Consider the following 12,097-nt stretch of genomic DNA (forward strand, 5'->3'; position numbering starts at 1 on the left):
CAAAGCCCCTCTTCTCAAATGGAGATTAGTTTTCAAACATAAGTAAAGTACATTCATTTGTTCAACCATAGAACACAAAAAGGTCAAAAGTTCCCCACCCCTGGATCACAATTGAATCTACCCCAGAGTTACATCAAGTTTAAACACAGCACTTAATACCCAAATGGAGGTCTTTTCTTCATCTTGACACGAGGCAAGTTCTCAGCAATCTTAGTTCCTGGGGAGACAAGGCTTAGCAAGGCCACAAGATACATTGCCAGTCTCTTCATTAATTCATCCTCTGCCTGTAGAACAGTCCTAGAACCCCTGAAAACATTAGCAAAACCCTCTCCCAGGATTTCTGTAAACATACAACAAGAAAATCCTTCTTCAGGGCTTCTGAACCAACAGAAAGGTTCCCAGACCCCTGCAACAACAGCACTGTCCTTCACCAGTGGACAGTATTCACTCTCTGTCTGCAGGACAGTCTCAGGGCTTCTTAACCAAAAGCCAGGTTCCAGGACTTCTTCAACAACAGGACTGTCTTTCACCAGTGGACAAATCTGGCAAAACAACATCAAAACAGACAGACAAAGTACCAGCAAAACAGCCATGTCTCCTCAGTCCTTGGCAGCTCTGGGGGCTGGTCTCAAAAATCCAGGGCAATTCAAAGTGGCTCCCAGCAATTCTCCCTCTCTGCCTCCACGAGGTGCTGCTTCCAAAAAACTTCTTCTGCCTCTCTCTTGTCTCTCCAAATCTACATCACCCGCTCCTCCCAGCTCAGGACTTTCTTTTCACATCAACAAGTCCATCCCACAGGTGGGATTAACAAGCTCTGGGTTTTAACACAATCAGTTTGAAAACCAAGCCAATACAGGGGAATCTTTAAATGCCATTACTATCACACCCCCTAATAGGCTGAATGTAGTCTGTGGTGGGAGGAGTTTGCTGAAGAGTGGAGCAGAGCCCACAGGAAGCTGGGAGCCAGAGCTAACTAGCTGGTTGGGAGGAGAGGACACTTTCAAGGGAGACAGATAGGATTGTGAGTAAATATTGGTCTTGTGTTAGCCTAGTTAGGATTCTGTGGCTCTCTGTGCTGTGATGGCTTATTTACTCCTTTGCTACTATGATAGAATCAGTTTACTGGTTTTGGGATTCGGTTTTCTGGTGTCTGAATAAATGTTTTGTTTCTGTCTTCTATATGGAAAGTCGTTTGTATTTTGTAATCAAGCACCATGCAGGTATATTTATAGTGACCATGGGCACTGTGAATATTGCATTGATGCTACAAAGGGTCACCTCATCTGAGACTAGACTAAAGAAGAAGAGAACAGGGCATGATTTTGCATGGGGGTAGATGGTCTTTAATCATTGTATTCTACTTCACCAGGTCTGTGACATAGTTATAGAAAGTAAAGAACACTTATCTGTTAGCTATTGTGTCCTCAATCTGTTAGGAATGGAATGCAAATACAAAAGAGAGACAGTCCTTGCCCTTAAGAAGCTTATATTCCTGATTGTAGGATATAACACATATGTGGGAGTAGTGATTTGGGAAGGGAGATTTGGTCTAGTAGAGTCAATTAGTCCATAAACATTTTTCAAGGGTTTACATGGGCCAGGCACTGTGATAGGCACTGGGGATACAAAGAAAGACAGACAAAAGCACAGTCCTCGCTCTCAAGTAGCCCATTCTAATGGAAGAGACAACAGGCAAGCAACTATATACATACAAAGAACATATAATACATATTTTCATCTATATAATATACATATACACAATATTGTTCATCCTTCATTTTCAAAGAGGACCAATGACAACATGGGTGATGTTTTTCTTGGTGTGAACTGGATTTAAATGAGGCAGAGTTGTCCATTGTCAGATTTACTTTTCCAAAATCATTGAAGTCCAGTGGCAAGACAAAAGTCAGGACAACTGGCCCTGGGTTGCAGTGGCACCTTGGCATCTTTGATTCCTGACCAATCTCTAAGCACTTCAGAGCACCTGCTTTTAGCCACTTTCATGACTGTAGGAACAAATTGTTTTTATGTGCCCATTCTACCAAGGGAAGTCTTCACATGCTTGGGGTAGACACCCTCTAACTCAGTGGTCCATTGGTTACCCTTGACCTGGTTTAGTCTGTTATATGGATTTTATGGGGCTTTACAGGCTTCTTGGAGTCACAGGTGAAAAACTAGGTGAGAGGTGGTGCCATGGGTGGATGAGCAGCCCAGAAAAGGGCTCAGCAGGCCCTCACACCAGAGGCGTTAGTTTTCTCTGAGCACTCCATATACCTTATGGACACACATATACACAATGCATACATGCACACATGTATAGATAAATAAACATATGCACACACATGTGTATGTATATATACACATACATGTATGTATACACACATACAAATAAAGTATTGAAAGTAATCTTGGAAGGCACAACAGTTGGCTGATTCTGGAAAGGAAGTCTCAGAAGCCAGGAGACAAGGTAAGAAGCAAGCATGGTAAGTGTGGGGGACAACCAGTGAACACACATAGGAACACATAGGAAGAGGGAATGCCACATGAAAGGAAAAAGACCAAAGCTTCTGGCTCCTGGAGTATGTGAAGGAGAAGATTAAAATGTAAGAAGAATGGATAGGTAGTATTGGGGAATTCTTTCCGCCTCTTAGAAGAGGCACATCAGTGAGGGACCAATGACTGTAGGTCAAAGATAAGGAAATTAAAGAGACTCATTAGGATGCTAAGGGATCTATTTTTGTTAATAGCAAATTGAGATTCCTGGGGTACAGATTTAGTTTTTATAACCTTTCCATCCTGTTTAGAGTATACAATCTTCAGCTTTCTGCAGCAATTTAGGATAGTTTAAGTAAAGCTTTTCCCAGGAGAGGGTGAGGCAGAGAAAGAGAGGGATCAGTCAAGGGAGAAAAAGGGGAGTATCTGGAATGCAACCGGTAGAATTTGTTACCAGAGTAAGAAAGCATTCCCTGTTCAAGGTCAGGAGACAGGGGAAAGAGACAAATGCTTTTTTACAGTTGTAAAAGAAATTCCTTTAGACAAAATTGCAGTGTCTCTTATCCAAGGATGTCAAATAGTTGTTTTAACAGTAGCTGAAACCTTTCTCTTTGCCATGTCCTTGCATGAGAGTGAGAATATCCTAACATTAGGCCATCAAATGATTGGGGGAATTTTTATACTGTTCATACATCAAGGTGTCACAAAACAGTTGTGATTCCTATTTTCCCCTATGGTAGGAAGGGACCAAGGTGGAAAAGGGTTTTAAATACCAAACAGAAGATTTTCTATTTGATTGTGGAAGCAGTAGGGAGAAAGTAGGGTGATGGGGAAAGGGGAGAGGGTGACATTGTCAGACTGGTGCTTTAGGAAGATCAATTTAACAGTTGAGAAAAGGTTGGATTGGAGTGAGGAGAATCTTGAGGCAGGAAGACTAATGTAAAGTCCATTACAATAGTCCAGGCATGAGGCAATGAGGCAAAGGTAGTGGTTGTGTCAGTGGAGAGAAGGGGAAATATAAAAGAGATAGAAGGTAGAAATGACATTTGGCAGTGGCCTGGATAGTGGAGTCATCATGAGGCAGAAGTTGAGCATGACACCAAAGGTTGCTGATATAACTAGGTGGATGGTAGCACTCTGGACAGTAACAGGGAAATTTGGAAGAAGGGATGTCCAAGTTGTTTATAAAGCAGTATAATTCAAGAAAGATACTGGGGCTAGATGTATAGATCTGGAAATTGTGTTCCTAGAAATGGTCATTTAATCCATGGAACATAACACTAGCTGTGTGACCTTGGGCAAGTCACTTAACTCCAAAAATGCCCTGCCTTCCCCCCTTCAAAAAGTAAAAAAAAATCCATGGAACAGTAAGAGGGACCAGAAGACAACTGATTTTTTTTATACTGTTTTCTGTTGAGGTGGAGGGTGGTGTCACACCTGGTCTCTTGTTGCATTGGTGAATGGGATATGAGGTATGAATTGTCTAGATAGTCCTTATAGTTCTCCAAGTATGTGATAGTGTTGACCATCTCCAGGATACTTGATTCTTTCAGTGTTTTGGTGAAGTTGTTTTCCCTTCTCTTGGTCCCCCTCCACACGTTTTCTTCTCAAGCTCCTTTGCTGGATCATAATCCACATCCCATTCCTTAATATAGGTGTTACTGAAGACCCTATGCTGGGAACTCTTCATTTCTTTCTCTGTGTGTCCTTTGTCTTAGCTAACTCAAAAGCTCCCATGGATTCAGGTATTATCTTTATGCAGATGACTCCAATGTCTATAGTCTAGTCTCTCATTGTCAACTACTTATTGGATATCTCCAGTTAGAAATATTGTAAAATGAGCATCATAAAAAGCACCCACCTCTTAGAAATGTTGTGAAGATCAAATGAGATGATATTTGTAAAGTGCTCACCATGGTGTGTGGCATATAATGGGTGCTTAATAAATGTTTGTTCCCTTACCCTCAAATGTGATGTGTCAAAATAGAACTCACTGTTTTCTCTAAACAGCCTACTTCTCTCAATTTCCTTATTTCTGTTAAGGACTTGTTGTCCTTCCACTTGCCTAGGGTCACAACCTTGGAGTCATGCTTGATTCTCTCTCACCCCTCTCTATCTGTTCAGTTGCCTAGGGGCTGTCAGTTCTACCTTCATAACTTCTCCCCCATGTGTTCCTTTTACACAGCTACCACCCTAATTCAGGCACTCATTATCTCTCACCTCTAGAATTGTGATGCTTTCCTAATTGGACGACCAGTTTTCAGTCTCTACTTTCCAATCCATCCTCCATACAATTGTCAAAATAGTCCTATCAAAACCCTCTTGACCATTTCACTCCCCTGCTTAGGAATCGTAGGTGACTCTCTAATTCCTCTAGGATAAAATACAAATTCTTCAGTTTAGTTATGAAATCTTCATAATCTAGCTTTGACCTCATATTTCTTTATTTCTTTTAAAATGCTTCACTGATGCCTTTTGCTTTTACATCACAGTCATTTTTGGATATCCTCCTACCCTTCTCCCTGCCCTATAACAAACCTTCCTTTGTAACAAAGCAGAAGTTAAGGAAACCCAAAGACATAATGATCACTTCTGATATTGTATTGTATTCTGCACCCAAAGTCCTCCAGCTCTCCAAGTACATTTTCTCATATTTCCTCCAGAGGCCAAGATTGATCATTACAATTATGCAGTATTCGGCTTGCTTTTGATGCTCTTTACATTTACATTATTATAGATTGTGTGTGATTTTTCATGGTTTTGCATGATTTCACTCTGCAGCAATTTATACACCTCTTCATATTTATCTGAAATACTCATATATTTGCTTGTTTTTATGATACAAAAACATCTTGTTACATTAATATACCACAATTTTTTTCAATCATTCTCCAATTGATTGGCACCCACTTTGTTTCCAAATCTTTGCTTTTACAAAAAGTGCTGCTATGACTCGAGAGTAGGAACTCTGGGCTAGAGGGAATCCAGCCTATCTTTCTATGTTTATTGTAAATTACTCCCCTTCATGAATTAGCAAAATTGGCCTCTGCTACATCTTGAACCTGGTTCCCAATCTCTGTGCCTTTGCCTCAATTATCCTCCTTTCCTGGCACATATTCATATCTCCCCTCTTAGAATTCTTAACTACCTTTAAGGCTTAGCTCATGTGCTACTCCATATGTAAAATGATTAATAATTACTTATCCTGATCTTCTTCATTATCAGTGTTTTCATGCTTCCTAAAATTATCATCTCTAGAATGATCTGCTTGCATGTTATCTTTCTGTATGTTTTTAAAAAAAATTTTGTCTTTGTATTCCCATTACCAAACACAGTGTCTTATACAGAGTGAATGATTAATAATACTTGTTATATTAAATTGAGGTCAGGCTGCTTAAATCATCCTAGAAAAAACAATTTCTCCAACTCCAAAGTTGTGATAGTTTCTATTCTCTCCCCTTCTATAGCTGCAACTTCCTTATATATACAGCATAGACAGACAGAAAGACAGACAGACACAAATCATATGGAGTTGGAAGAAAATCGAGTTCATCCTGATTTCCATTTCTAATCCTAAATTACAGTTACTTGCCTCATTTTCCTCCTTTATTAGAGAACAAAGTCTTTGTGGGCTCCAGGCTTGCCCCTTGTTCCCAGATCAAAACTTTTCTCCTTAAAGTCATGTGAATTATGTGATTTCTCTGAATTTTACTCATAGAATTATCTGGGCTAGTTTTTCCATTTTCTGGGCATCTAGGCTCTTGGTTAGCTAGCCTAAGATTATTTTGATTTAAAACTTTCTTTATTCCTATCTTACCCTCTTGTCTGGTGAAGTCAGAGTGATTTTTTTTAAGCAATCAGGGTTAAGTAACTTGCTCAAGGTTACACGGCCAGTTATTTCTGGGTGTGGTGCTAAGTATCTGAGCCCGGATTTGATCCAGGTCATCCTGACACTGGAGCTGGTGATCTTACTCGCTGAGCCACCTGGCTGCCCCTAAGCAATTGGGGTTAAGTAACTTGTTCAAGGTTACACGGCCAGGTGTTTCTGGGTGGGTGCTAACTATCTTAGCCCGGATTCGATCCCCAGGTCATCCCGACACCGGGGCCGGTGATCTTACTCGCTGTGCTACCTGGCCGCCCCAAGAGTGATTTTTTTTTTTTTTGATCCAAATTTCTTTACAACTCTTTTTGCCTCTTCCTCAACATTGTAGTCAACCCAAATGGATGACATGGAACTCAGTCCTACATTTCCATATTTCACTGTCTTTCTTGGGGTCATTAACATAAATATTAACTTGTCCATTTTTTCCTTAAAAAATTCAACTACTGGCATTCTGATGAAAAAAGAGAAGACAATAGTCAATAATTTTAAGTTTTTTGAAATAATTTTCAAAAATAGGCATCATGGCATAATGGATAGAGAACCAGCATTGGAATCAGGAAGGTCCTTCCTATAATACCTACTAGCTGTGTCATCGTGGGTAAGTCACTTAACTTCTCCACACCAGACAACTCTCTAAGATTATAATAATACTTAGCCTTTATATAGCACTTGAAAAGTTTTCAAAGCACTTAGTAAAATAATCTCGGCTGATCCTCACAACAACCCTGGGAAGCAGGTGATATTTTTATCCCCATTTTTACATTTGGGGAAACTGAAGTAGATAGAAGTTGTGTGACTTCCTCCAGGTGATGCAGTTTGTAAGTGTCCAAAGCTAGATTTGAACTCAGGTCTTTCTGACTCCAGACCCACTGCTCTATCCATTGCATCATCAGCTGCCTCAAATATATGTTTTAAGTTTATACTTGACTCTAAATTGCCGAGAGTATATCGATCTGCATCCATAGAGGAAGTTCCTTACTAGAAGCTCCCTATAACAATGAAATCAGAGTACTGGCAAAAAAAAAAAATCACCCTAGGAACAGAGGATAAGAAAAAGGTATGCTTTCATGCAATTCTAGACATTCATTGTTCGCTGGTATCTATACAACTGAATATAGCCACAATGGAGTTGCATTTCTCTTAGGAACTGGGCTGGAGAAGTCTTACGTATTTGTGAATCTGTTCAGAACCTTATTGGAGTAAAATACTTGACGAAGTTAAATGGCTGGCTGTTTTGATGGTAAGGGCAGATTTTGGGGATGGGAATGAAGGGCAGAGGAAGAGCTACTACAGTGATTTTAGGAATAAAAACCTTTATTAGCTTAAGGTTGCAGTTGGGCAAAAAGGGTAAGCGGAGATGTAGTTATGCAAGCAGTGCTGCCAACTTGGTGGGCAGGAGAACCTTTTGTTTGAGGCCTCTTCTGAACTGCCATTTTGTTTGTGTTAGATTCCTGTATACTTGCCCTGGCCTGGGCTAGACCTTTTCTTCTTCTTTTTAAAATACTCATTAATAGTTAAGATTCAGTTTTAAAAAAATGTGACAAACAGCATTTTTTCAAATTCTAAACAGGATTGGGGGGAACATTCCAATGTCACTGTAGAAGTGAATTTTAAAACTTTTAACTTGCTTGTATCATTAAAAAAAATCTACTCTCTCTCTCTTTTTTTTTTTATAAAGCAATTGGGGTTAAGTAACTTGCTCAAGGTTACACGGGCCAGGTGTTTCTGGGTGGGTGCTAAGTATCTGAGCCCGGATTAGATCTCCAGGTCATCCTGACACTGGGGCCAGTATTCTTAATCGCTGTGCTACCTGGCCGCCCCTAAAAATCTACTCTCTTAATCTTTTTGGCTCATTCTGTTTCCTCATGATTACTAAAAACACACCACCTTTTTTCCCTCCTCTTTTCAAGAAAGTTTTTTTTAGAAAAATTGCCCAGATAGCAGATCACTTACATTAATCCTTTGAAAATGAAATCACCTGCATAGTAATGTTGCATTATGAGTCAATTGAGAGTAGACTTATTATCTGGATAAGTAATTATCAATCATAGAGGCAAAGGAAATTTTCATCTTTAAAACCAATCTTTCTCTTGGAAATATGTGAATTTGATAACGCGATTTTTAAAAATTTAGACTTTTTGTCAAGCTATTAATCAGTGCTTGGAAAGAAAAAAGATGCAAGCAAGAAATTGAGAATGAAAGTCAATTACCTACTCATCTGTGTCATGACAAAAGTCTTTCTTGAAAACGGATAATGATTCTTGTATGTGTTGCAATTAACCTTTTGTTACTGATTTGTAGAAAGCCACGGGTCTTCACGTGGGAGAAATAATACTTTAGTTAGATAAGCTTTGTTTAGCTTTTTCATATTCTTTCTGTAGTCTTTCCAGTTTCCTACCTAGGGAAAATAAACTAAGCACAGTACTTACTGTCAATAGGGAGAAGGGGCTTAGTAGCTCTTTCTCTCTCTTTTTTTTTAAATTTAAAGACAACTTCATATGTGTTATCTTGTCTAGCCTAGTAGTAGGGATAATTTAGTAGCTCAAAAATTTTATTCGTTTTTATCATATAGGAAATACACTGTCATAGGTGCAGGGAATATGAAAATGAGACTGGATATTCTCTATTTGCAAGTAGTTTTTGTAGGGAGCATAAGACATATACTGTGTAACTTCTGTCAGAGACTCCCTCCTAGTATGCAAGACCCATGTATACTCTGGGAACTTTTCATTTATTTGGCTTGTTCTTCCATACACAGTTGGTACTGGGAAATGATAGAATCTTCTTTTTAAACAATGTTGTATTTTTATTTATTTTGTTAAAAATTTCCCAAATAAATTCTTCCCCCTCCCTCCATTTGAAGGTAACGTGTTGAATTTGAATGATAGAATCTTACATTCTTCTCCACCAGCTCCCCACTGAGGTTTGCAAGGCTTAAAACATACCTTAAAAAAACAAAAAGCAAAACCAAACAAACAAATTAATGGGCACACAAAGTAACTGAATCCAAGCACAAAGAGAGTCATGTGACATTCTGTCCCTAACATCCCCCCATCAGGGGCCTGTATAAGTGTCCTTAATTTATAAATTAATGCAATATTAATAAGGGAAAAGATGAGGCTTGCTGCTCCAAATTGTTGTCTGCTTTCTACTTCCATTATCTCCTTTCAGCTTTCAGCAGGTAGTGGTCACTCCCCACAGGCCCTGTTTGCTGTTATTTATGTTTCTGGCTCCTATGGATCAGCTCCCTATCCTGGTTTAGTTCTACCTTCTACAATTTGTTTCCTTTGCTGTTCAAAGACTCACTGGAATATGGTTCTTAACACCTTCCCCAGGGGATAAATTCTCTAGCTACTGGTCCATATGAAGCGATCACTCTGAAGCTTCTGCCTTACACAACCTTGGTTCCAGTCCGAAAACACTCCAGAGTCAGAATGACAATCTTCTTTTGTGTGCCTGGCTCACACAGTCTCTTGTACTTTCTTCCAGAAGACTTTTTGGGCCCTCTGGGAATGCTTCCTTTTTGTGATGTTCACATAAATTCCTATTTTCAACCCTATATAGGATATATAGTAAGTGAGTAATATTCACTTCCTTCCTCCACTAACACCTCAGTATCCATTTAGTATGTTACTTGATACTAAGTCTTATTGCTGTTGTTGTTTATCATTCATTTTTGAATAGGACCATGACATCAGGGAGGTGATTCTATGGCATGCAAGTGAATTGGATTTAAGTGAGGGAGGGATGTGCAAAGTTATTAGCCTCACTCTTTCCTCTGGAGTCATCTGGGGTCAGTGGCAGGAAGACTGGAGATAGCCCTGGATGCAATGGGAGACCTTGGACTTTTTAAGTTAACATCTTTAGCAGGTCTCAGTTTGACTGAAGCAATGCCAATTCAGTGATTAAGATTAAGTAAGAAAGGAGGTAGAGGTTGGGTCCTTTTACCTAGTCAAAAAAGTCTGGCATGAGAAGTTTGAGGACAGAAAGATTACTTTTAGCTGAGGAGGTCAGTGAAGGTTTCATGGAATTCACACCTGAATCGAGATGTGGAGGGGTCACTTCCCTCCTCATGCCACATGGAGGGGGTGGAATGGGTAAAGATACAGAGGTTTGGTAGGACAGGACAAGACTGGTTGTGAATAGGGAAGATTTCATGGAGGAAGTGGTTGTGGGCTTCACAGGATGGGTAAGAATATATATATTTTTAAAATTATTTCATTTCTCTCAATTACATGTAAATTTTTTTTGTCTTTTTATATTCATTTAAAAATTTTTTAGTTTCAAATTCTCTTTCTCCTTCCCCTTCCCTCCTTGAGAAGGCAAGCAATGAGTGTTTTTTTCATAAATCCTTTGGAATTATCTTGGATTATTGTTTTGCTCAGAATAGCTGAATCATTCACAGTTGATCATTGTACAATATTGTACAATGTTCTTGTTTTCTCTCTTCATTTTGCATCAGTTCATGTAAGTGTAAGTCTTCTCAGGCTTTTCTGAAACCATCCTGCTCATCATTTCTTATAGCACAATAGTATTTCATCATTATATATACACACACATTAATTCTATTATTAAGAGGAATACTCTGGCAATGATGTGGACGATAAGAAAGGGAAAGACTAAAAGAGGGAACTGTTGTATAGGATGGATGAACTCAGCACCAGCACTTTCATTTCTGGTTAGATATTGGAAAGAAATGAGGCCATTAAACATTTAACACAAGAGGCTTAAAGATATACAATAAAGATAGTCTTTTTTAACTTCTATAGTCTGCACCACCCCACCTCTTTACTCCCTAGCACCCTTCTTCATATAGAAACAAAGCACAGGGTGATCTTGAATGGCCTTCAGAAATCCACCAAGGCCAAGGGTCTAAATTCCACATCAGGGAAGTCAGAACCAATTCAGCCCCAGGGATAGCTTTGTCCTAGGCCTGCCCCATGTTGGCTGGTGACTGGGAGGCAGAGAAAGGAGAGGTGTGGTGCAGGGCAACAGGCTGAGACTAGTCTTATAGGCCAGTAAGGTTCTGGGAGCAGCTTTGTCTTCTTTTAGGTAAAGCTTCTCCACGATGTGGGTAGGAGGAAAGAAGCTAAGGAAATGCTAATCCTATTATACTTTGTTAGGAAGTTATGGAAGTTGTTTAGTCAATATCTGAAGAGGGTTGGGACTAGAGTGAAGGAGGTAGAAGATGAAAGAAAAAGATTGATATGAGAGATACAAGAGTGGTCGAATCAATGGCCTCAACACTTATTTGGACATATGGGTGTAATGTAATGCCAAAAGAAGGCAACTTCCCAAGGTTCAGAATACCAGCATAGGTGCTCTCCATTTTATTCAGTAACAAACCCAGAACAGAGAAGATCGAAACATGACATCATTCCAAATACAGCATTTACTAAATGTGATTAAATAATCTCCAAGGACTACCCCACCCCAGGACCTTCCAATCATTCAATCAATTACAAAGTCTCTGTTCTAAATACTTCTCCACCCCTAGGCTATACCTTAATTAAGTCCACCACAAAGCCCCTCTTCTCAAATGGAGATTAGTTTCCAAACATAAGGTCAAAAGTTCCCCACCCCTGGATCACAATTGAATCTACCCCAGAATTACATCAAGTTTAAACACAGCACTTAATACCCAAATGGAGGTCTTTTCTTCATCTTGACACGAGGCAAGTTCTCAGCAATCTTAGTTCCTGGGGAGACAAGGCTTAGCAA

The 12,097-nt window shown here is 39.5% G+C and overlaps 1 protein-coding gene across 1 annotated transcript in view; it reads right to left on the minus strand.

The window, feature by feature from the left end:
- ERCC4 (ERCC excision repair 4, endonuclease catalytic subunit) overlaps window positions 1-10,450 on the minus strand; it is a 54,944-nt gene extending 44,494 nt beyond the window's left edge. The window contains exon 1 of the mRNA XM_069087608.1: window positions 10,372-10,450. Coding sequence (XP_068943709.1) covers window positions 10,372-10,450 — 79 coding nt within the window. The remainder of the gene's footprint in view (window positions 1-10,371) is intronic.
- Between the last annotated feature and the right edge of the window lie 1,647 nt (window positions 10,451-12,097).

Source organism: Petaurus breviceps, unplaced genomic scaffold (genome assembly GCF_028583685.1).
Source record: "Petaurus breviceps papuanus isolate PSGF00001 unplaced genomic scaffold, PetGlider_PUasm1.0 118, whole genome shotgun sequence".
Taxonomy (NCBI): Eukaryota; Metazoa; Chordata; class Mammalia; order Diprotodontia; family Petauridae; genus Petaurus; species Petaurus breviceps.